The sequence below is a fragment of the Merops nubicus genome, unplaced genomic scaffold (assembly GCF_000691845.1).
Source record: "Merops nubicus isolate BGI_N331 unplaced genomic scaffold, ASM69184v1 scaffold18708, whole genome shotgun sequence".
Taxonomy (NCBI): Eukaryota; Metazoa; Chordata; class Aves; order Coraciiformes; family Meropidae; genus Merops; species Merops nubicus.
In genome coordinates, this window is record NW_008626557.1 from 1 (window position 1) to 27543 (window position 27543).

The 27543-nt window shown below is 37.7% G+C and overlaps 1 protein-coding gene across 1 annotated transcript; it reads right to left on the reverse strand.

Annotated features, from left to right (window-relative positions):
- Positions 1 to 603: 603 nt before the first annotated feature.
- Positions 604 to 26674, reverse strand: CPT1A (carnitine palmitoyltransferase 1A (liver); the record flags this gene model as incomplete). The annotated part of the gene is made up of 14 exons (XM_008946059.1): positions 26489 to 26674; positions 18434 to 18588; positions 17164 to 17303; positions 16600 to 16771; positions 13387 to 13488; positions 12548 to 12685; positions 11643 to 11720; positions 10896 to 11003; positions 9774 to 9861; positions 5753 to 5948; positions 4521 to 4709; positions 3395 to 3500; positions 1687 to 1803; positions 604 to 816 (listed from the first exon to the last, which is right to left on the reverse strand). Coding segments are annotated over exons 2-14 (1788 nt in total), but the record flags the coding sequence as incomplete, so codon positions are not given.
- Between the last annotated feature and the right edge of the window lie 869 nt (positions 26675 to 27543).

The window sequence follows — 27543 nt, forward strand, 5'->3', positions numbered from 1 at the left end:
CAAACATTCTATGATTCTATGATATTTAAACTGGTTTAGATAATAACCACAACTACTTGAAGTATTGTGGATGCTGACAGTCTGATCTGAGGTTATTTTCCACTGTTAGCTGCAGTCAGCAAGCTGCAGCTACTGCTTGTGGAAAGTGTACTTTCTCACACACTGAGAGCTTCAGCTTTGAGAATACAATGATAAACACCTGATAAACACTCTGCATCTAGGCCTTGGTGAATGTTTGGGTTTAGGGACCAATGAACATACCATAGCAACTTAGTAGCCAATAAACCTGTAACACGAATGTTAATAATCCTGTGAATCTATGAAAGATGCTTACTGTAATAAAGTTTGTGCTATTCCTTCACCTTCTGACACTGGAGCCTGTGTTGCCTGGACGCCTCTACACTGACAGTATCATATCTACTTCTTTAAAGTTTAATTTTGGAATGTCTAGGGATAAACCAACTAGGCGGTCAAGCAGAAGAGAAAGGAATTGGTAGAAATCCTGAAATGTCTTTAATAACCTTGCACAAGCAGTGCAAGATTACTCTGAAGTAGTTTACACAGTTGTTTAAATATCACGTGTTCATCACCAACACGCTATACCAAATCTAATGAGATCCCATAAACCAGGAAACAGTGTCTCCTCCTTACCCGATAGTGAGCAAGCTGCAGGGCGAGCTGCACGAAGGCATCAGGGCTGGTTTTTGCTTTCTTTATTAGGCCCTTCCCAAAAGTATCAAAGTAAAATGAATGGAAGTCCACATCATCTGCCAGAGCTACTGCAGTACTCAGAGACCTCTCAATCACTTCTTGACACTAAAACAAACAAACAAACATGCATTCATGCATGTACATCCATCTGATTGCACCTGAGAGAACTGTTGAACAAGTGCAAGTATTTTTAATTGATACATAAGTGCTGCTTTTGTGTGCCAGAAACATCATTATCTCAATAATCACCCTTTGGGGAAAGAAGAGAAGCTATCTTTGCCAAGAAGTTAAAATTAAGATTTATTTTTTATTAGCGATCTGAAGCCAATAAACATCTACAGCCCAGAAACTATACTTTTAAAAAAAACCAACATTAAGACTGCTGGGCTCACTAGAAGATAAAAGAACAGCTCGCTGACACAGAACAGCAACAGTTGTGTGGCTTCCAGTCTGCTATACATGCTTAATTAAACACATCAACTACCATTACATTTTTGTTCAAAACTGAAATCTAAATAGGTGGTGGCAGTTCATTGTGAACACAGAAAAAAACAGTAATTTAAAAACTAATCAAAGTTTTAGGCGTGTATACAGATTTTTGAACAGAAAAGACAGTTAATCTCAAGGAACTATTACAAAAGAGCATTTTTTGTGACAATAATAATGAAACCTCAGGAACTTAAACTTCATTTTAATACAGCTACTATTTAAAATAATTTGCCATGTATTTTTGACATGTTGCCAACCAAGAAAGTTAAAAGTTGGCATCTCCTGGGCAGAATTTTTAGAGTGATGGTAAAAATTCCAGATATTTCTTAAAGTTAACTGAGTAATGTACACACATGAAATACGTATCTTAGGAGACGCTAAGGAACATAAAACTGATTTATAGGGTTTTCAGTAATTACTTAAATAATTTGACTGCACAGGAAAAGAGGAGTTTCTTTCTCAAACCACTAGGTGTTCTGTACTTACTGCTTCTGGAATTTCCCACTGTAGTTTGGTAGGACTAGGAATATTTTGATTGGTCTCTCCTTTGCAATGCCCATCTTCTGAATAGCCCAGTTCAAGGTACTCTGTTGCCATCACATTCTGAAAAGTACAACACTTCTTCAGAATTGCAACACATTGCATACTGCTGTGAAATTAGGATTTAACTGTGAAATCAATAAAACACATTTCCAGTACACAGTGAAATACAATCCATTTCCAAATACTGAAAACAGCTGCAAGTGAAGCCCTCTGGTTTACCTCTTATTTTAAAGACACCTTTACTTGTGTTCTGAGTGGGAAGAATAGCATCTGCACCTGTTCACAGTTACCTTGGTGCATTTTGTTAGACGCTACTGAATTGATCAAAATGTTTCAGTTAAAAACTTCAAACTTATTAGTCACAAAAAAAGTCAGTCTTAGATTTTGCAACCTTTGTTCAATTTAAATTCTAATTCTGCAGGCTTGTTATCTGTCAAAACTTCATCAAGAAACAGCTTACTTCAGAGTAAGTGCATATCACTGCCAAAAATTAACCGTTTCAAAGATCTCCATCCCATTCAAAATTGCATTTTCTATCTGCACTAGAGCTCTCGGGTTGGGAAGTAGAATGTTTCCAAGATAAACAATACAGCCTGATCAACCGACTGTCTTACAAGACTGCAAACTCATCCTCAAGGTAAAAAGAAAAAAAAAAAAATATATAAAAACCAGAATTACCAATCAATTTTCGTCTACTCAATATGGAAAGAAAAAGCTTGACATATGTCTATTGCATGTTCTACATATATATTTCTAATCTCTTATATTAATTTAGTTCTCAGTGGTCAGAATATGCCGACTATGAAATATCCATTCTATTCTGAAAATAATCAATAAAGAGCTAACAGATAACTTTCTAGGAAATTAAATCCTACTCAGTTTAGCCATCTTAACTGTTAGCAGAAAATGAATCAACTAATAGTTAAGTACAGAGATATGAACTAAAGCGTATAACATGATTCATTAAAAGAAAAAAAATTCACTCTTTTCCATTGAGCTACTTCAAACTGCAGTGGTCAAGTCAACCTCCAACTAGTTTGGCCCTCTCTTTCTTCCCTGGTTAGAGAAAGCAACAAGGCCTTTTTGTTCTTACACACATGGAAACATATTAGAATTAGGAAATCACCTGGGGCACCAGTTAGACATGAGACCCATTTGCACAAATACATAATTAAATCAGAATAGCTCATGTTTATGAAATAGTTTTGAGTGACTGAGTCATACAACTGCTTATGGATTTAAGCTTCAAAATGAGAAAATCAAACAGGGTTTCAAGTAATAAGCCAAGCTCATGATGAACGGTCTGACAAAAAGTGCATTTATTCCCTTCACTGCAAAGAATTACAAGAGATAATTTAAACAGCATATCAATCTGGAGGTCATCAAACAATGGCTTAGAGGAAAAGTTCAACTCTGTACCATTTCTTTACATTTTGAAAGTGTGGGATATTTGTAGCACAAGAAAGCTTAAGCAATCTTTTAAGCAAGGGTCTATTTTTTTTTTTTTAATTCTACAATCACTGTAGACACAGGCTCATAACCACTCATCAGCAACATGAAAGCAAGGGATTGAAAATAACTGCTGATCTTCAGGACTATTGTATGGACCATATCACATTGTCCTCTGCATTAACTTTTACTAAACGCCTACCTCCCATAGGTGTCCAACAATAGGAGCATCTGCCCAAGAGTGCTCAGCGTTCAGACCCATTCTGCCATTTTTGAATACTATAAGAGTGAATGTTTTATCAAACCACCTACAAAAGAAATTAAGATTTCCTTATGGGTTGGTACATTTTAAAAGCATTTTTATACTGTAACTTCATCTCTCAAAAATTCATAGTCAAATGCATTACTTCTTGGCTTTTTAAAAAAATAATAAACATAAGCAAACAGACATGAATTTGAACCTCATCAAGTTCAACAAGGCCAACTGCAAGATTCTGCACCTGGGTGAGGGCAATCCCCAGTATCAACAGACTGGGAGATGAATGGATCCAGCAGTCCTGCAGAGAAGGACTTGGGGATAGCAGTGGATGAAAAACTGGACATGTGCTCACAGCTCAGAAAACCAATCATGTCCTGAGCTCCATAAGAAGCTGTCTGGCTGGCAGATCAAGGGGAAGTGATTTTCACCCTCTGCTCTTATAAGACCACACCTTGGAGTACTGCATAGAGATCTGGGGTGCCCAGTACAAGACAGACATGGACCATTTGAAGTGGGTCCAGGGGAAGGCCATGAAAGCGGTCAGAGGACTGGAACACCTCTTCCATGCAGAAAAGCTGAGAACTGGGGTTGTTCAGTCTGGAGAATAGAAGGCTCTGGGACGCCTTCTCTCAGTCCTTCTATAAAGAGGGCTTATAAGAAAACCTGAGAGACTTTTTACCATCATCTGTGGTGACAGGATGAGGGGCAATGGTTATAAACTGAAAGAGGGCAAATTTAGATCCATCTTAATGGAATATTTTTTTTTTGTTACATTGAGGTTGGTGAGACACTGGGATGGGTTTCCCAGAGAAGTGGTTATCTCATCATTGGAAGTGTTCCAGGTCAGGGCGGATGGGGCTTTGAGCAACCTGATGTAGTGACAGATGTCCCTGCCTGTAAAAAGGGAGGTGGACTCCTTTTTTTTTTTTTGGAAGGTCCATTCCAACCCAAACCATTCTCTGCTTCTATGAAATTTACCAGCTTATAAACCACTAATTCATACGTATTAGCCACATGAATTAGTGAAATACTATAAAAGAGAAGGTGTTTTCCAGAGTCAATATTGTACCTGTCATAACATCTGCCATGTATTAAGGATTTTGCGTATGCATCCAGTGACGTCACTGGATCTTCTTTTCTGTACCCTTGCTCGACGTCATCCAAGGTCACAAAAAAGGCTGCTTTTTCAACAGCATCTAAGGACTGTTTGTTCTTCCCACGGCTAAAATAAGCCTGTCGAGCTTTAGCCCATGGTACTCTGCAAAAAGAATTTGGTTTATAGCCAGATTACATGTATGTATCCATGTTTTATCACCCTTAAGATCACTGTGAGACCTTCCTCTTTTATCAAATTCAAAACAACTACTTTAATTGCATTTAAGTTACAGCAGCAGTGAAGTTTTGAAAATACACATACAATGTAAACCTAGGAACCAATTCAACACATCATCATGCATGTGCAAACAATCCTCAGAAATTCAGCAATTCCATGAATGCAATACGTATAGCACAGAGCAAAGTTTATAACTGAACAAAATTAAAAGTCTGTTATATGGAAGAAAAAGATAGCAATAATAATGAAAATGTTTGGACAGTTGTCAATGAAAAGTTCCACAGTAAATACCTGAAATAGATCCGACATTAAAGAAAACCTGAACAGTGTAATTTCTGTATGGTTGTACCACGTTTATTTCTAAATCTGTGGTTTTTCCCAATGAAAAAATATTTCAGTCTGTTTTAAACCAAAAGTGAGAAAGGACTCCTAGTAGAAGTATATTAAAATCCACAGCTCTTTCTCTCCCTCATTCAGAAACAACTAGGCAAACGGAACTAGGTTTGTCACAATTCCGTTCAATGCAATGATCTTGCACCTAGGATGGAGAACATACAGCTTTATTTTGTAGATGCAAGCCTTGAATATTGAATAACAGTTACTGAATTCACACGCATTCTCAATTTTTAAAATAGTCCTTAAAATGCCCGTGAATCCCAGAGTACACACAAAGCTCAAGTAGTTCAGTATGTGTTATACTGTAAAGCTTTGAATCACCACTCTTACAGTAACAAAAAAACCCTGCATCTAAGCATTGGTAATTTGTACACAGGGTTGCCACTATAAAACTACGTTTAACTCCAGGTAGCTACAAATGACTGAAGAGTTGTTCCACATTAGCAATATACAAAAGTGATCAAGGTAGAATCAACTGACTGCAAACTTATTTCAAAATTCCAAAAATTCAATTAGTTTGCTATGCAACTAATTCTAAATATTAAAATTAATTTAAAAAATAACCACCATACCTATCTCCTGCAGTAAGAGCTGCTAGTTTCTCTTCACCAGCCTGAGGCTCTGATTCATCATCAAGAATTCTTTGCATCTGCTGTTCAATTTCTCGGGGTTTCAACAGTCTACCATCATGGTACAGCCACACTTTGAAGTAACGGCCCTTATGATACACAACAATGTGTTTGCTGTCTTTCACATGCTGGAGAGTATCTAGAATTGCAATCACTTATGTAAAAAAACAAAGCTGAAGTCTCAAAAACTAAATACCATTACATGCCCATTGCAGGCACTACGAAGTAGCTTATTTATTTTCACAAAATACTAAATAGTGTGGAATTAACCGCTCCCCATGTTATTTCAGCACAAAGATTCCTACATGAAAGTCAAATACCCAGATTTGATCACCATTTGTATATATAACACCAGTTTCCACACTGGAAGCCAATATTAAGCAACTCAATCTGTATTTCTGTATTTGAAAAGTGAGCACTAGCAGCCTGATGAAGCAGTCAACAAAAGAACATGCCAGATGAGTCCTATGAAAAGGTACAGCTAAATCAGCTGCATTCAAGTGCTACACAACTCACAGTACAATCTAATGGGAAGTCTTAAGAGAGCCGCAATTTAGTACTGTAAGTTGTCTTTTTTCTCTCCCACATTTATACTGGCAGATGCAGAGTGAATATTTCCATCTATGGCCAGAAGTACAGTGTTACAGAAGTCAGTGAAGCAGACTTCACTGACTAAACCACAAATTTTTCTTCACTTTATTATTTATATGGCTTAATTGGGGTAAGCCTGAACTTAAGTCATTAAGGTGTTGTATCAAACTGCAGATGAAGCTTTCTACAGCAGCCAGGAAAAGTTCCCAGTTGATGAAAACTGTTAATTGAATTCCTTCATTAACCCAAAGAACTGTTAAATTCCTACAAATCTGAAAAGACCCATTACTGAGAAGAAAGATGATGTCAAAAATGTGGCTGAGCCTAAAAGTCATGATTCTGAGAGATCTGAAAAACACTATCAGGAAAGAGTTGTAAACAGAAAATTAATCAACTAGTGAAGTAACTTTTTATATAATCCCAAACCAAGTCAGGATACCCCAACTATTTGTCTTGTACATGTGTCCATACAATAAAAACCCAGACAATCTCTTGAGTGTAAAAAGCAAGTGAGATCATTATTCATCTACACCAACAACTGACTTCACAGCAGCTGTTGAGTCCTGGTGATTACCTTACTTCTGTCCCTAAATGGTTTCCTATTAAAAAAAAACGGAAGGGAAAGGCAAACCCTTTGCCCTGCTTAAAAGAAGTGGTTCACTCCAGAGTGTTCTGCTGAAAGACGTGAAGATTAAACAACAGCTCAAGTGACAGGTTACAACATCATGAAGATTTTACCACCAATGAAAACGACCACTTACCAAGATTTTTTTTTTAATACGCTGCTCCTTTAGGAACTGTAACATACATAAAATACCTAAATTTTAATTGAAATCAGGGGGCAAGAAATCGAGCTACTCATGATAATATGGGAAAAATGTATAACACTTAAATACTTGTATATCTTTATAACTCACTTATTCACCTATAGAACAAAAGTGTTCTGTAAGTGAAAATGTTTTGCTTTAGAAAAACAGAAACCACGAAAAACTGAAGTAAAATAGGAAGTTTGAAGTGCTTAGGAGGAAAATAAGGTAATTTTATGATGTTGACTGTATTTTAAGCTGGAGAAACCGAGGATAAGCATTAAGATATACAGGAGGTATTTTAATCGCGTGTTATACTTGGCATGGGCCACTTCTACGCTTCTGTGCAGAACTTATTTCAGACTAAGAAGAACACCAAATTCAAAGCTAAATGCAAACAGTTCACACCTTTTATTTTACCGAGGACATGGAAGTGGTAAGGGTAGCATCTTCAGTACTGTAAATAACAATAGCTCATACCCTACAGTAGTCTAAAGGAGATTTTTAAACTTGCTAGTCTACTTAAGCTACTCATTACTTCCTCATGATCAGGGAGTAATCACACTAGGGATACATTTTTCTCTATTTTGCAGATAAAGGAACCTGAGACATGCTGGGAAATAATTCCTCAATGATCTACCACAGGGCAGCAGCAGAACTGTGAGTAAAATCCTCATCTGACACATGCGCCTCCTACTTTATCCACTAGCCATTACCACACCCCCCTGACTCATCCAACTTCCTATGGCACAGAAAGTTTTAGACCTCCAGCAGGTAAGATTGGAGACATCATCCCTGTGTCTATTTAGAAACTCTTTATGGCTTTTACTCTGTAGCTGAGTAGGACCAACATGCTCAATGGCAGGTTAAAACATAAGAGTGAGTTACAGATTTCAAAGTAAGTTCACAACTGTATCCTGTCTTTATGCGATGGCCCATACGTGCATTCCCAACAAGGGTGACTAATCAATAACCCTTTGAATTCCAAGTCCCTGCTGCACTAATCATAACTGTCAGGATAACTCTGCCAATTGCTGTACTTCATTCTGATGCTGCTATAATGATGCAATGTTGGATAAACATACGAACTCAGTTCTAAGAGACTCTTCAGCATACACCAGATCAGAAAAACCTAGGTATAGCTTAAGCTTTTGTAGAATGCACAACAACAAATCTGCTGTGAAATTATTAGCTGCTTCTCAAAGAATGAGAAAATGGATCACAGCTCTTTCTTCTACCTGTTGACTACATGTGTTAGTATTTCTAGATGCAATCTACCTCCTTTTACAGTGACAAAAGTCAGGAAAAACCAAACACCAAAAAAAAACACATCACCAACAAAAGCACCTCCATAATATAAAGATAATAAACAACCTAAGCCTGGAAAATTTAGGATAAGCTGATGGAGATCTTTGGAGGTTACCTTGTGCAGAAACCCATGATTAGTCTTTGGGGATGCAGTACCATTAGAAAAATTAACACCACATGGAAACAAATAAGCCTCGAGATCTTACATGAGGAGTTGACTACCAAAAAATTTATGATATTTTTATGTTCAGATACAACAACAAACAATCAAAGGCTTGGCAGTGACTAAAGTGAAATGTGTTTCTGTCTATAGGCAGTATTCACAAACGCACGCAATGAGACTGTATCTACACCTGTGGTGAGGAAGTGCAGGTGAACAGTCACAGGTACAGGGTTTTTTTTGACTAAGCTAACATAATTGCTTGTGATCATGTAAGCACATCCTTAGTCCCGCACAGTAAGCACAAGTTGCAAGAACAGACTCAGATGAAAATGACTCTGCTCTAAGTCAACAGGGCATACCTCTTACATTAAAGTGTGAAAACTTAGTTACTCCTATCTTAGGATAATCAGACCATTACTGGGAGTTAGGGCAGGGCAGAAACTAGTGAAACCCTGAGTATATATTTCTTTAATGTGTTACAGAGAAAGTTTTGGACAGAGCCCTTATTACAGGTGATTTCACGTTGCTGATGTCTCAAAGTGCAGACAAAGGGTCAAAGTAATAGTGGCAATAGACCTTGACAGGACTGAGATGCAATGATCGCAACCCTGCCTCTAAACCAAGTAAACAACTAGTGTTAAACATATGTTCATATTGAGAACATCACATTGGGATGCTGTTGTGAATCATAAGCTGAAAAAGGGAAAGTTAAGCAAGAAAAATGTTTCAATGGTTGAGATAAGAGAACATCTACAGAGATAAAACCATGGATACCAAAAGATCCTGAAAGAGTAAAATGGATAAAAGTAAATATTATTTATAAAGTAAAATCACAGGGTAGATAAGTTTCTTGAAGTTAGTTCTTACTTTAAGTAAAGGAAGAGCCAAAAACACCAAATAATTTTGAAAATCACCCTAAAAGGAAAAACATCTATGTGCTCTGTATCAATTCATTACTTCCCAAGTATCAGAACACAGTATTGGTGTGTCCTTGTGTCTGTCAGATCCTTATCTGGAAGCACAGGATTTCAGCAAAAAATATATCCCAAACTGAATGCCATTAAGATGCTTATTCTCCTCAGCTGGCTCAGCTTACCTGACTCCTCTCCTGGAATACGGGAGGTATTAAACATCCGTTCCCACTGAGCTGAGCAGAGTGGAACAGTAGAACCCATCAGAAGAATCTGTGACACAAACATACATTAAAATGTAATTTTGCAAATACAATTAGCAAATTAGGAAGGGAAAGAAAAACCAGTATCTGGTTAAAGACAGGCTGTAGAACAGGAAGATTTATAAGACAACAAGTCAGGGGCTTTTTCCCCTCCCCATTCATTGTCTTTTCTTCAATTACATGTCTAAGACTCCACTGACATTCCAGTATCTGCATTTTCTTTTCCCCTCCTATAAAAACTCACCCTTCAGGAGGGATGACTGAAGCCAGCTAGCACCTGAAATCCCCAAGAGCTCTCAACGGCCAGTCTGGATGCAAAACTTACACTTGCAGCATGCATTACCCTTTAATTTCTTCTTTTAAAGCTATTTCTGGCTGTGTAGGAACAACGTTCACGTTTCCCAGATTTGTAGTTGCATACAACCACAACAACATCCCTGCCATGACCTTTAACAAAACTACTGAGTTGTTTCCACAATATATGTTTTTCTACAACATCTAGCCACTGGATGGAACAGAAATTCAGAACATGATTCACCTAGCCTAGCTTTGCTAATTAGAAATTACTGCAACATTGGATTTTATCATAATTATCAACACTTAGGCTGCCACAGGCCCACTCTTGACTTCAAGGTCCAGCCCTTTGTCCAAACCACCCCTTGTGCTCACATTACATGGTTATCACAGACTTTTCATAGATTTTGGTGGCTCAAAAGCACCATTACGTGCTTAGCACATACCAATAACATCTGTTACGCACAATACATAACATGCAAGTACAAGCCTCTGTCTTTTAAGCAAATATGTTAATTGCAAACACTGCAACTAGCTGGCATGACAGAATCCTGTATTTCTGATAGTTGCCAGTTTCTGCCCACATGCAATTGAGGTAATAACCAAGATGTCTGGGACCACAAACTTAATTACATCTTACATGTAGCCTGACAATAAGACATTGCTTTCTTCTCCCACTCTGAACACTGATCAGCTTCTTACAGACTGTGTTGGAAAAAGATCAAAAGCCATTTAAACTGATATACATACTGGCTTGATTTCTTGTCTGTCCAGTTTTTTCCGATAGAGAAGGATGGCATGGATAACATTACCAGCTCTAGCTGCCTGCAGGGTTGTGGGAGATAAATAAAGGAAGTCCTGTAAAGTACATAAGAATGATACATTAATGATTACCAGATGAAATTTAAAATTAAAAAAAAAGAAAAAATAGTGATAGCACTTCTCATGCACATTCCAAATGTTACTCTGGTCAATACAGAAAAGGCTTTAAAACATATGAATTGCACTAGTGCAGCAAGTTCATGACTTTAAACTTGAATTTTTCTTCAACGGTCACAATCTCCTTAAAAATCATCAGTCCTAAAACATACATGATAGCTGTTAATTAACATTTGAATCCAAGACTACAATATTTCCTTTTTGCTTTTAATTTTAACTCCTGCACGCACACTTGTGAATATGACCGCGTACTTTGTTGAACTGTGCTACCCATGAAATTTTACACAGAGCTTTTGAAATGTTGCTTGTTGCAGTAAGCACAAAACAGTGCAAGTCATTACTGCATGAGTTTGCGTAAGTGGCAGAAGTGCTAAGTTTATTATTAAGACCACACTGTACTTAAAGACATTGACTGCAGGTTATACTAGAAGAAAGTAAAACAAAGGCCACATACTCTGTGACAATGGATTTCTAAGCAGAAAGATATTATGAATTAAGACAACTGGCAGGAATTTTACAGTACTACTTTGACACAAGGTATTTGTAGTATTTGCCTACCATTGCAAAATAGTTACTATTAACCATAATTGGTCCACGTCCTCTAAGGTAGATATATTCTTCCCACCAATCACTAACCTGTAGCAGGAAGGAAAACAAAAGCAGTAAGATAGCAACATTTCCACAGTTTGTGTCTATGTTAACAACTCCACAACTGATCATTCCATACAGAAGCAGGAAGCAAACTGTTAGTTTGCCCCTCTACTTAAAACAGAAAAAAAACCCAACACCTAATTTCTGTTAAACTGGAAGGAGAAAGAGCAAAGAAGTGAGAGAACTAAATTAAATTCAGCTGTAGCTCTCTGATGAGCTTCAAAGAAGTCATAATTTTCAGATATTTAAAATGTATCTTATCTCCCAAATATTTTGCAGCCTTTACCAAGACAACTGGGTACAAATATGCTAGATAATATATCAGTAAGGAATTACAGTTCTCACTATGATGTTGGGATTTGGGTTTTCTGTTGGGTAAAAAACCCAAACAACTTATCACAATTCTTTATTTCTCATCCATGTGCTTTAGCTGCTTTGTATTAAAAAATTGCCCTTAATCACTCTAAACTACCTGGGTATACAGGCCCATTGTTGAGTTATCAAGCTTAACAAGCAAATAAACAGACCTCAAAAGCAATCATAACACTGAAAGCTAAATCACCTACTCCAGAATTACAAACACAAAATGAGTATTCATTCTGTAAAATTCCATTCACCACACTGTCCGTTTACTAAACCACACAAATTATTTCTGTGCAAATCAGGTGGTCTCCAATGAACCTTACAAAAATATTAGGCAGTTTCAATTGCCTTTTACATCTATGAAAGACTGGAAGTTAAAACAAAAAATGCAAATGGAACAAATTAAGTTATGTCATTTGAATGACCGAGCCTCCTATTTATCTACTCACATAGTTTGTGGCCCACCAGGATTTTAGCTTCAAATACCACTGAAGCCTTGGTCCCAAATTAAATGCAAAATCTTTGGCAAGACCCTCCATTCTTCTGAACGCCTCATCATCCATAAGTGGACGAACTGATTCCAGATACTAGAATGGATGAGAAGAATCAGCATCATTATAGTAACTAATACAGAGCTTCTTATCATTCATACACAAATATATTTAAACAGCAGACAAATATTACCCAGACTCAATTCATAAGACTGCAAATGCTACGTGGCTAAAGTAAGAGTATGCACTCTTCTAAACATCTGCCTGCGAACTACAAAACCAAGATCTTTTTCCAGACATTTGTAAACAAATCACAAATGGAAGAGTTTACTTTTCTAAAGATGCATTTTCCACTCAAAAAGGGAATTGCTTCTTCAGTATCAGGCAAAGATTTATTTTCATCTCTAAAAAAATCAAACCTTCGGTTTCTGCGACATACTGCGCTACTTACACGCTTTACTACAAGGTTTTGTTTCATAAAAAACACACTTGTACCTTCAAGCTGTGGAAGATAACCAAACTACTACATTTTGAAAGCTCTGCAAAAAAAAAAATCATACTGTTGTACAGTCTTACATCAGACATCACATCATTCAACATGAATCATGCCAGCTTCAAACTGTCACCGGTTTCAATGCTTTGTCATAGCCTTTTTTTTTCCATACAAAAGTTCTAATCCATTACACCATATTAATACCACCATGCAATATTTTTATAATACATGGCAAAAAACCCACAAGGGTATCTAAATACAGATTTAGTGCTACTGAAGAAAATGTCTTAATGAATGTACACACCCTATTGACTGTGTCTTTAACAGCTGGAACTGGCAATCGTGGCAAAGATGTCTGGAAACTGTATAACATTGGTTTACGTCCTGAGAAGAGTTTTACAAGTACCTGAAGAAAAATAAAACCACAGGACACACCTCAAATTATTAGGTTCAACAAAAGAAAAATGAAAGAGTGATAAAGTGTAATGCAACTCATAGTCCTTTCCACTGGTAAAGTACATTGCAATATATTTAGTAAACTGTCATTTACCCCTGTTTCACAAATAAAAAGAGGCCACAACATAAACTAACTTTCTAAAGGTGAAACAGATCAGGGGAAGGGAAAGACAGTCTCAGTCATTCCTGACTTCCCAGACAAATCTTCTGGTCATTAGAGAATACTGTTTATGAATGGCACACCTTGATCACAACAGAAAATAAAGACAGAATTACTTAGCACTTTTCTTCACACATTTCTCTCCATAAAGATTCAAAAAGGAAGTCTAACAGTTATCTTTTACTATGTAGTAGATACTACAAGATTATCTATATTGTGCTTCAAAACAGGAATTGTTATCAAGCCCGTAGTTCAGCAAAGGTTCCCAGATAACTATAGCCACCTTTAAAAACAATACTTATGCTTTGGAATCATGGTTTAATGTTTTCCAAAAATTATAGCTCAACATTAATAATAGTATTGATGTTACAGGGGGTTTCTTCAAGCACAAGTCTACCTATTGCATGATTTGAACACATCAAATTGTGCAAGCATGCCAGCGTTATACTCAGTACTCGTGTTAGAAAAAACATCCATTGAAACAAAGAAGCCAGAGATGACAGTTCCCATTGCAGTTTCAGATATTTCAACATCTCCTGTTCTCCATTGCAGACTGAAGTCAGAAGCAGCATTTCGATCTACAATTACTTCTTGTTGTGCAGTTGTGACATGCACTATGCTGAAAGACTAGACCATGCAACTTCTAGGCTACACATGAAAGAACCTTGACATGATCACCCTATTTCAGCATGAAACTAAGGTAAAGATTACACCAACAAGCCAGTGGAATCATTGTTGTCCAAGTCTAATCTTGGTCCAATATACTATACTACATATTGTATATAGACCAAAGACAGAAGAAAACAAAGGATGTAATTTCACTGCCAAATTACTAGAACTTCTCCCTTGTATCACCTCCACACCCAGACACTGACAAAATGACTTGTTAAAATGTAATTTTTCGCTCCCTTTCCATCTCCCGGGGCCACACAGCTAGAGGAGGTTGTTTTAGGCAGCACAAAACTATTAAGAATCACAGAGTATTACTAGGAACAAAGATCTCCCCGCAAATGGGTCTGTATCAGAGTTGCCATATGTACATGGATGCACCACAGTGATCAGCCCAAGAAAATCTAGCTACGCTTCATGACAACCTAAACTTTAAGCCAGGTGAGAAACAGGAAGTCAGCTTTTCATAAGTAAATCTAATTCCATACTTGGAGATAATTTTATTTCACAACTCTTAAACCAGGAACTGCTGAAATGATCTTTGGATACAGATGTGTTTGCTCAAGAGCAAACATTTCACAGTATGTACCTCTTTAAGTAAACTTGTATTAGAGAATTTTTAACAGCTTGAGGCCATTAAAGTTATCTGACAGACACAAATACTTAGTTACACCTCTGATTTAATATGCAGACACAGCAAATTATCTCATTCTAGCATGTGTTGCATCTGTTCACAATTCCTTTTTAAACTTATTTTTTCAATCTGCAACTAATGCCTGGATTTTTTCCCTAATGCTGGTACAAGAAAATTTTATTTTAGAATATGAAACATGTTCATTAGAAGTGCCACCACACTTCCAGCCAGCCTGAAAAAAATCACTTTGTACTGTGACCGATACCAGAGTTCAACTTTTTGATCTGCATGACTACTGAACAGAAGACAGTATATTCACTATAGCATTGTTTACGCTGTTAAACAGCATGAAAAGTGTCTACAAAAAACGACCCACTACAGGAAAATTACATAATATTAAAGGATAAAAGTCTAGAAAGCTAAAGTAGGTGGTACTGTTTCACTTGGGAGATCAGTCTTCTCTTTTGTTGGGACTATAGAAGGAGTAAGGAATTAAAATAGAGCTTCACATTAAGTATAGGACAGACACTGTTTGGCATACACCTTTATAGCATTCTGTATTTTAAAACAATACACAACAAAATACATAAAATACACACGCAACATATACAATAAGTAAAAATTTATAAATACAAAAAGCAACAAAGCGTGGTAAGTAGCATTACAGTTCATACTGATTAAGGTTTGTAAAGCAATATTAACAGCTTTAAGATATCTTGTCTGGTAGGACATACTGAAAACCCAGACAGCTACAGCTTCAAGCAATTGATAGAAAGCCTTACCATTCAGAGACTGTACTGTACAAATTCAAGTCATGAGGCTCCTGATACCGCTTCCAGGAGAAATTTCATTTGTAACAGATAGACATCAAATTCTAGTTTAGTATACCATTCTGAATACCTGTTCTTGAACATATTTCATAATAAATCATGATGTTGTTAGTCTAATGAACATCTGTTAATTTTGGAGGCTGTAGAGACTATTTTTATCACAGTAGAGCACTTAAGTTATTTCTACAATAATGGTAAAAATGAGTCGAAGCAAGTGAGTCTAAGCAGCAAAACCTCACTTCATCTTCTGGACCACCTATGTACGTACATTTCCTCACTATACCCATCACATCCTTTAAGAACCTTTTTCCAAACCACCAGAATAATCAACAGGAGCTAGATCACTCTCATTTTATCCTTCTGTGAAAACTGAGTCATAAACTGCCTATCTCATGCTTTTTCTCCAGCTCATTTTGGAGGCACACCACTAAAACAGTTAGAAGGACATTTGGTTTTTTATTCAAGCATAAGATAAATTTTAGAACGGCTGACTAGATATCCTAACATTTTAACAAAGAATGATGGTAGCACTTTCCGGGGATGCTTTGGTGCTGCAGACCAAGTTGTTTAAGCTGTTCTTGCACTTTGGTACCAGTCTGTGACAGCATCAGAAGGATGACAGTAATTAGCAGAAATATCTACATAACAGCATCCTGTCCTATGTCACTGAAAACACAAGCAAGGAAAAACCTACAAGATTTTAGGGCTCGGCTCTGAATACAGGTCAGAGAGAAGTTAAGATGAAACAGGAAGACAATATATCCTCACCATCCAAATCTTGGTGCCTGCAGAAAGTTTGCCGTGTTCAGTGAAGATCCAACCATGATAGGAAAGCAGCATTTTTAGAGAGTAGCGCATTGTGACAATAAGGGCGACCCAAAGCCCTGTGCCAAAAAGTATTCCACTCACGATATTCTGTGTTTGGTTTGACATATAGCCACTACGGAAAACAAAAGCCAGAATGTGCCAGTTAACGTTCTAAAGAGAATTTAACATGACAAAGCTAAGTTTAGTGGTACTACAGGCCGGCCTTACACAAGCTGCATGTCTGCATAGCCCTTTTTCATCAGCTCCTTCCCAAATACCCTCTCATGCAGCAAGATCAAAGGCCACAGAAGTTGCCGAATGTGCTTCCCAAATACTCAGAAAACAATGTAGTAATACTGGTATAGCAAGCTACCTATTTCATACCCTCATACATCTGCTTATTTGGCTACTCTGTCACAAACATTCTCTTCAAGAACTGACATACTTCAATAGCATTACCTTTAAGAGTAGCTACCAATACAACTCATTTCCTTTAAAGGAAAAATAACTTTTTGATCTACTTACGTTGTATCAAGTGTTCGGTTGATTTTAGCTATTATTCCTAAAGAAGGATCAATTTTGGCATACATTGTTGACATCACACCCACAACTACGATAAGCCAGCTAGATGGGCTAGCGGGATAAACGCCAGTGATAATTCCGTTCTGGAAGGAAAAGCCTTCAAATAATTTTTTCATACCAAAGTTGTTCATATTACCATGGAAAGAAACAAAAATCAACACATTTAAGTAATTTAAACAAGAAGTTAGGATTGTCCAACTTTTTCTTACGTATTCTTAACTCAGGAATAAAGAATGGATTTAGTTAAGTTTGACTGCTACAGAGAACTATCACACTGATATCAAGAATTAAAGGAACTTTTAAGTTCTTTAGTAGACAACACTGATCCTGTTGCAAGTCTTACTAAAAGACCTGAAAACGGCAAACAACTTTGGATCAAATGACACCTCATTAATTCCCACTTCAGAGTTAGGCAGTTCTACATGAAGACATGGTAAAAATACTCTACTGAACGTGACACAGAAAATGGGAATCAACTGGGTTTTTTTGGTTTGTTTTTTTTTTTTTTAGAATATCATTTAAACAGTCCTCCTTACATTTTTGGTTTTTGTTTTGTTTTTTTAAGAAGATTTTATTAACACCACTGTTAAAATATGCTTTTGACAGAGATAGGCTGCAGCTTATCTAGTTTGCTACTAATAAAATACTTAAGTTACAATCCCATGAACAAAACAAATTCACAACAATCAATACCAAATACCTCTTCAGAAACATTACTACTTAGCATAACTTGTACAAGACAGACATTCAGGTAAGTTTTTAAAAACAGCAAACATTTTCATAGAATCATTTAGGTTGGAAGGGACAGAAAAATCTGATTTTGGCAAAGAATACGTAAGATCAAGAGTATAGTCTTGTACCTCTAGTGATGACACCAAAGATCACAACTAGCTATACTTCTGACTAATAAAAGATTGCATAATTACATGATTATGAAGAAAATGTAGAAATTAACAGCAGTTTTTATTTTCTTCATCCATTTCTTGCTTCCATAGAATAAATCAAAAAGATGTAGCCTTTTAGTGTTTAAAGCATCACCCAGTGCTAACTTCCTCAGCATCCCTTATCTTAACTAAAACCCACACGTCTTTCCCAATAGGAATTTTATGTGCAGAAAGGCAAAACTTTGTTTTTTTGCCTAAACAAAACTCCAATAAATCTATAAAACATTAAACAACCCTCAAGTTCGATGGACTTTACTCATTTAAAATACCTTGAATCTGATGAACTTTTTCTTCCATGAATGGACACCAGACAGGTAGATTTGCTTGAGTGCCTCATGGCTCATTCGCAGGTCAATCCCATCTGGAGTTACTGTAAACTGAAAAGCTACGGCTTGATGAGCTTCTGCCATTTTTAGAGAGAGTTCTGTCAAAAAAAAAAGTTAAAAAATATTTCTGTTTTGTTCAATGGAACTAGGAGCTTGGCCATTTCTAGCAAGATATCTTCTACACATGGAAATATTTCAAAGTTTGCCAAATTCACATACAGTACTTGCCTCTTCCTTACAGGCTATGCTTGCACTTCAGTCTGAGCGTTAACTAAGGTACCTCTTGTAACCACGACAGCTGCAAATGGAAGCAGAACACTCATGTCACTTAGGCCTTCCGGCAGGATTGCAGCAAGCCGAATATCATGCATACGTTAGGCCAAGATGAACAAGATAAAGGCTATTGCACAGCATCTGGTAAGGCTGCTGAACAATAGGCAGCAACTGCTTGCAATTTTTAAAGTGCTTATCCCTAGAGCAGTCTGCAATGACCAACCTCAGCAATACAACTACTACTAGGGTTGCTGATGGTAATTCTCCCAAATCAGTTTGAGCCATTGCTCAAGTTTTAGAGGCTGAATCCTGGATGAATGAGGCTTCTGGGTTTCCAGAAGGATAGCTAAAGCTCACAGTGTCATACAGATAGTCTGCAATTTGACCTACGTGCATGTACAGTACTTGATTAGGCCAACAAAGAAACCAATTCAGCTTTGAACACCAGTTTCAAAACCATTAAGACAAGCCCTGTATGCACTAGCAACAACTGCAATTTATAGTACTTAATGACTCTGTCACTAACAACTGCTTATTCACAGAGGCCTTGTTCTAGACAAGCATCAGGAAGTCAGAGTCAGCTGTACATTCATTCAAATTGTCCATAAGCAGTTTGATGTTGAGACCAAAACTGCCAGATAGGCAGCAGTAATACACGGTACACTCTGGACTCAACTGTGGTTGCAAGAGGGGAAAGTGCTCAAAGGTAAGAATTCAGCATATGTTTAGCAGTACTATTAAGACTGAGATAGAAGACAACACAACAAAACCAACCATACCCCATATGGAGAACCACGCACCTGGGCTTGTCTCAAGAAGCGACAACAGGTTCTGCAGTTCACTCATGGAATTTTGTATTCTGGAATGCTAGTGTTTTAGTACCAGATCAAATAGTTTCTATTACTGTTCGACTCCCTTGTGACTTCTCAGCCTTAGGATTTGTAACTATCAACCTCTCTCCATTTCTGAGGAGAAAGAATTTCAGGAACCCTTCCCTTTTTAGGCACTTACATTTCTACTGCCCAAGACAGAAAAAGATTATATATACCATTAATCACAAACAGTCAACCTGATATTTTAATGAAAGAAAACCTGGCATGATTATAAAATTAAATAAGCTTCAACAAGAAAAATATTCCTTATTCCCAAAGAAATATTTATCCAACAAGAATTAATCCTGAGTGAAGTAAAGAAGCCCTGAAAACAGACAAGTCTAGTTCTAGGACTGGATTACTGGACCCTACGATGAGAGACAATCAAACGTCTTGTTTCTTTTCATAGCCTTTTCCTTTCCTTAGGAAAACAGTAAACCTTTAAGACTGTTCTGAATTATCATGACTGAACACCAAAGACTTCCTGAAGTCCTTTTCTTTGAACATTTCTTTTCCTCCTTAAAGGCCAATTTAATCATCAGCTGCTGTACACTTCCCCTCCTTTGCATTCCTCCGACATCACGTGTCTGCCAGCAAACTGGGGGAAAGGGCACAGGCCAGAGGCGCATGCGTGTGACTCAAACTTGACTTGCCAGTGTTAGTAAGGCAGCACCCACATCAATTACTGAACTAGCACTGAAACAGTAACTTCAGGCACTTTGGTCAGTGAAATATTTCTGTATAGCACATACTAACCTCATTCCCAGCAGAGAGCCATAAACAAGAGCTTTTAACCTTCTCAGCAGTCTGGCTGAGCCTTAAAGGGGGGAAAAAAGAGCACAATAATTTCTAAAAGTGTCCTGAAATGGCTACTTACCCTCCTTTCAGGGTTCTCTCATAATGTATCTTAAAAATCACTTGCCCCTCAAAAATTGGGGTCTTTTATTTTATTGCTTGTAATTAAAAGCAAAAGCTGCCTGTTCCTTGCTCTTTTCTGGTTTTATTTCAATTCAAACATGCTGTAACAGCTGCAGATGTTTCTCCTCTTCCCTTTTCATATCTCTGCTTGAGCCAATCAAAACTTACCACTTTTTTTTTCCCCAATTGTTATAAACAACATACTTCTAGGTTGGATGTACTTCTAAGTCAAGAAAACATAATAGCACACTAGAAGGCCTAACCCTTGACAGACTCTGAAAAACTATGCTACTATGCATAAAGTTGGAATTTTATTTTTGAAGTTTCATGATGTTTACACCACAAAGACTGAGGTTTAACTAAGACACCTCAGAATTTCAGGCTGCAGACACTGAACAGTCAACTCTGTATTAGGTCTTAAGTGTTCCTACAGCCATGGAAGGAGATTACAACCTCGGGTCTGAAAAATCTGAAGCTAAAAGAGATCCCACATGCAGGACACTTCCATTTAGTCAGGCGTGCAGTAAGTCGTTCACGGTTGCTAACATCACTCTGAAGCATGTAACACAAAACAGTGTCTAAAAGACAGTAGCAAAACTATCAAGTGCATTTTAAAAAGCACCAAGCCACGATAGAAAAGTTAGATGTTTTACAGAACATTGCACAAAACAGGGTATTAATTCCTGAAGCTGTAACTTTTGGAAATGCTACCGGGTATAAAACTTTGTTTCTCGAGATTTCTTAAGCTTTACATGGACAAAATGATAGTGCTAAAAACCCTGACGTCACCGCCTCTACCTCAAAGAAAAGCAACTCCTCTGCTTTTGGGAGATATCCATGTCCCCTCTTATTTCAGAACTCATCTTAGGCACTTGCCTCCCATACACTGGTTGGCTCAGGCAATCAATTCCTCTTCCCCCTATTTCCTATTCCTCTCAGAACAGAAAAAAACTGCCGTTTCTCCTCAGCAGGAGTCCAAACGTTCAGTGGAAACATCTATAGCTCCTTTTCCTATAAAGGAAGCAAGTTAAACACAGAGAAAGACTGGTGAGAAGTCTTACTCACATGATCCAGAACAGCTAAAACCTTGGTGAAAGGCTTAATTCTATGACTCTAATTTGCAAGCTACCTCAACAACTTCATTTGAGGCTCTCCTCAAAGATTTGACATTTATGTATAGATGAGCTTTAATATACAGGGCACAGAGTTATCGGTAACCAAATTAAGCTGACAAAACAATTCTCTCCAATTATTCTACTTTGACGATTGAAGGCTGACAGTTCTCCTGGAAAAACAGTGATTGCTGTATACAGTTTCTCCAAGAACACTGCTATCTACCAGTTCACACAGGTTTCATACTGTCAAGAGTCCTCAGACAGCTTTGGCACTCATACCACAGGTTGCCCATAGATGGTGAGCAGAATTCTGGCATTACATGTCCCTGTGCTCAGAGCTAGAACACGTTCCATCTTGGAAGTATGATGGCAGTTCTGATATCAGAAACATTTTGAGGCCCTCAACTTTATGCAGGTACCAGACACCACCAACAAAGCAATTAGAAGCATCTCATCACACAGGTAGTGTCTTCTGAGTCCTGCCAAGTTCCTACTAGCAAGCTTCAAAGCCAAAACATTTAAAAAAATAAATAAAAATTGGAAGCATTACCTTCATTCCTTTCTTAAGATAAACTTACAACTTCAAATTTACCTTAGCATTTAGGTTTCAAATAGGAATACAGACAGGTGAGGAGAAAAGAGTGATACTAACTATTTTACAATTACATTGTTTAAGGAAGTTTTCAATACAGGAAGCGGAGAAAGGTATCAGTTGATAATACATTAGACCAAGTTTTAGTTAGGAAACATACTTAACTACATTAAGATTTCCATTTAAAGCTACACACCTTGATCTCAGAAGGTCTTGGGAAACCAAACAAGTGTCCCAATGTCATTGTCTGTCCACAAAAAAAGTTCATTTCAAAGAGAAAAGGGGCTACTGGTGGATAAAAATCTATTACTATCAAAATGCAAAGCAGTGAAATCTATTATTTGAATGTTACAAGCAGCCATACAGAATGGGGAAAAAAATTCTGGAGTTCTCAAGTTCTCTTTAAACACATCAGAGTTGAAGTCTTTTAATATTGCAACACTAAAGAAGTTTTTTCCAGTATTTCAGTCCACACATCAGATTTCCCTTCCAGAGATGAGTTTGCTACAGCTTTTGGAAGAAAACAAGACACCTTAAAAGTTTCATTTGTATGTTCATTTGTTGTCATATTTTGACACTTTATGATAGATCACTGAACTCCAAGAGTCTGAGGACAGACTTAATAAAATCAGAGCCAGCATTAACACAGTAGAACACCCGTGTTGTGTTTGTGCTGAGACAATGATCAAGTATGATCTCTCAAGTTTCAGCTATGACTAGAAAAATTTGCATTTTCTGCTCTCCTAGAAAGCCAAAACTATGAATACATTGTTTTATACAAATCAATTAATGTTTATGCTCAAATCTGTTGATTTCATACCAGAAACAAAAATCAAGCTAATCCTGAACACTGAGATGTCTACCAAAGTCTCTTCTCTTCATGCATTATTTCAAATTTCTCTTCATATTTCCACTACTGATGCTCCTGCCAGTCCAAGCCTCCAGTACCACCTACGCAAAGGAACTCTGACTACCCTACAGCAGCTGACTTTGCCTAGGTAGCATGCTTGCAATGAAATGCTGTGTAGTGAAATACAACCAGGCTGGTGCCAACATGCTAAAGTAACTTGCTAGCACATTAGTTTACTTCCACACTTTCCACCCAATTACACTTTAATGGCAACATTGATCTATACAGCCGCCCCAGAAGTGGATGCCATCTATGGATAATAAAGGTTGCTTGACTTTGTTTTTGTTGAAAAAGACTCATGCAAACAAGGTTCTCCAAACCAAAAGGTGTATCTAATACTTACATCAAGCAGCAGGATCTCTTCTTACACAAATGTAAAGGGTTATAATCTTCCAATAAATTTTTTATAACTGTAGTTGTCTTTGTAAGATTCATCAAGTACATCTTCACCTGTCTGAATTCTGCAGAGGCTCTGAAGTCTATCAATTTGACACCCTTCCAGATGTTTGATGCCAAAGTAGTAGCTGTCAAATCTAGTTAAAAGGTTGAAGACAGCAAAACACAAAGGAAAAAAAAAAACAAAAAAAAACAGAAGTGCAGATGGATTTACAAGTACAGGGACTGAAACTGGGAGCAGTGGCTGACAGACCACAGGATTTAACTGCCATGCAGACAGACCTCAACAGGCTGTAGAAACAGGCAGGCAGAAACCTTAAGTTCAACAAAGATGAGTACAAAGTCCTGTGCCTATGGAGGAGTAACCCCATATACCAGTACACACTGGAGACTGACCGGCTGGAAAGCAGCTTTGCAGCAAGTTGCACAAAAGCCATCGAGGTACCCTTGCAGCAAAGGTAGCTAATAGAATCCTGGGGTGCATTAGGAGAAGTGTTGCCACCAGGCTGAGGGAGCTGAATCTTGCCATCTGCTCAGCACTGGTGAGACCTCATCTTAACTACTGTGGCCAGTTCTAGGCCCCTCAGAAGACAGAAATTAAATTACTGGATAGAATCCAGCAAAGAGCTGCTAAAAGGATTAAGGGCTTGAAGCATCAACCCTATTTTCTTACACAGTTTTAACTGTATGCCTAGCAGAGATGCTTTATGAAATGTAATGCAGCAGTTTTCATAATAGATCTGCAGCAAAAGATAGACTTACTTTACAACAGTAAGGGTTGGACAAGATATCCCACTTTTCAATTGCTTTAAATGAACACATCTTGGAAGTCAAATTAGTAGTAGGAGTGAAACATTCAAACAGAGCAAGTTTACCGGAACTGCCCAAATTTTGCAGTAGAATTTTTACAGCTCTTTTGTGCAAACATTTCAGACAGTGATTCACCTGCATTTTTCAACATTATTCCAGTAACTCTGCCCTCGCTAAAAAACATCAGTGTGTCATCATACAAGGTTTTCAAATGTAGGCTGGTGTTTTAAACAACATTATATTGCAGAGTCTGAGTCTGCTAGTCTTAAGGCAGGAGGTAGATTTCTGGAGCTGACCTTAAGTCATGTGCTGTGTATACTGCAGTGATATGTTGGCAAACAGAACTAACTCATAAAATACAAGCCATTGGAACTTAGTGTTACATGTATATACCTATTTAAAGGAAACATTTACTGTTCCTATCAAGTTAAGAAAGCCTCTATTATTGAGAATAAAATCAATGTGACTTCAGTAAAGTGTTCTCATGGAGTTTGCTATAAATGCAGTAGTTTCAGATGCTGAAGTATAGGCTGTACAGCAGCATCCAGCACTGACTCAGCAACTCAAGGTCCTGTCCACTCTTATGTGAGCGATTGCCTCCCCACCTCTACCTGACATAAATCTTAATGCTAGAGGGTCAATTAAGGCAGCTAAAGAAAGAATGCCAAAAGGATGGTAAAACTACTTTTTCTCTCATGCATCTGGTGCTCCTTTGATGCACAGCTGAACAAAGTTAAAATCAAAGCTTAAGAAACTGTTCAGTTCCAACAGAAAATTCAAAGATGTTGAGTTTTATGCCTTCAAAAGGAAATTCAGGTTTCTATCTCTAAAATCTTCATGAAACATTATAAAATATACAGCTCAGACATTTAAATATATGATCAAAAAGACTGTCTGGTATCTTGTATCTCTTTCTTGGATATTCTACATGCCCATGGCACTTTCTTGAAGTGTATACTACACTTCCTCAAAAAGGGAACAAGGTATCAAGGTCTTAGAGTAAAGAGCTTATTCATAGTTCATGTGATATTCCACAAGGTGCTGACTTGTGTAAAGATTAACCATATGCTGTTATTCACTTGAGAATTTCTCTTTCTAAACAGCTTTCCTGAAAACTAATTTTCTGTAACATCCAACCATGCTTCTGCATAAAAAAAGACATTGATACTTACTGCTCAAGTCTTACCAATAACCCACCTACCTTACAATGATCATATTCCACAGATGGAAAAAATCACTAAAAGAAATCTGAGAGGAATGAAGACAAATAATTGCTGGGCAATAATAAATAGTCATGTGGATTAATTTAACTCAACAGGGCTTCTCAGGTGAACCTCATGACTACTGCACAGAAATAAAACAGAAACCAAAGAATCACTCTCCTTTAAAGTTGATTAAACATAGCATTCAATCAATTATCATTTGATTAAAACAAAGTTAAGCTAAAGGGGCATGACAGAACGTTGTCAGTTGTGACTGACACCTGCTAAAACGAGTTTAAGCCTGCTAAAAGCTGATTTTTTTTCCTTTGTGCAGCAGTTCTCTCACAGGGTCCCCAAAGTAAAACTACTGCACCATGACTGAAGGGGCTGAAGTCCCATGAAGAAGTACTGAAGCCTCTCCTTCAACAGCCACCATTTGACACATACATTTCAAGTTTTCACCTTTGGTTATTGCTAATTATTGGCTCCAAACCTCCCCACCCTCAACCTACAGCTGACAGCAAATGACAAAAATCTTAAAGGACTTCTCACACCTAAAAAGTGAACAAATGTTGTTGCTCAAGCCAAGATGGAGCAGTGAAAACATGTATTTGCCCAGGTACAGCAACACCAGGACTTGCCACAACCGTCACCTACAGCAGTTAGTTTGAAATCAGAACAGGTAAGGAACCTGCAGTAGTAACTTGCTGTCCCACTGACAAACCTAGCAACTCGTGTCCTGTTCTCAGCAGTTTTCCAAGATCACCTGCAGGTGAATATTAATTACACTCCATAGGCATCTCCTTTGGAATCTTGCACCAATTCCTTTATCCCCTCCCTAAGGGGTAAACTAGAGTAGCAGACATATATGGAAGGGAAGAGTTAGTAACTAACAGACACTTAAGCAAACCTGAACAGCTGTCTTCCTTAGAAGTGGGCTTGAGATCGATTTGTCACACAGAAATCTTCTGTCCCACAAGCTCACTGCAGCTGGGATCTTGAGTAGATTAGGATGCACTGAGAGGCAGATTCATTCCAATGCTGCTAGCTCCTAACAGACATCGTACTGCAGCAATGGCAAACAGCTGTAGCTCTGAAACAAAGTCAAGGAAACAGTTTCTGCTTTAATTCACACAGCTTTCAACTGCTCAGAAGGACTGGATCAGAGTGGGACCACGCTAGAAGAACTGATGGCAATGGATAGAACAGTCACAAACAGCAGTTCTGAAACACTGTTTTCCATTACAGTGGATGAATGTATTCTCTAGATTGATCTTTCTTGATTTAATGGGTCTGAGATGATGAGGAACTGCAAAGTTAAAGAAAGATCATCTGCTACCCACTCAGTCATTTCTGAGGGCTCAAACTAGCAATTCCTAGCTAGTGCAATAGGCAAGGTGATCTCGGGATAGACGCCAACAGGAGTTTCAGCTTTCATTTTAAGGCATCCAAGTGCTTGCCTGCAGACTTTAAGCTTCCATTACAGTCAATAAAGATGCCATCAAGATTTCTTGGAGAGATGTTCACAAAACAAACTGTTTTCACCGGCACTTCCAGGAGAAAAGCCAGCAATAGTAAGTTTTGTTCTCACCTGATCAAACTGGAGAAAGCCAAGCAATGAAGTAGACAGGACTGGCTAGAGCAGACAAAGTATTAATTATCAGTCTACCCTAAGGAATATTAATGCCTACAGTTTCTGGATCATATGGCCTCTCTCCTCTTCCCAAATAACATGCTCCTGTAAAAGATGGCTCCAAAATGTTCACTTCAACAGGAGCCGAACCATCGACATGCTCCACAACTGTAATCAAAACAAACTTTACAACTGTCAAATTATCAAAGGTTTTCTCCTATATATGGAGTAGGATACTCTATACTGCTCCTAGATCTTTTAGATTATTCTAGTGGCTATTACAACACATGTCATGCTGTACATGTCCCAGCAAGCTACCTCCTCTGACCTTC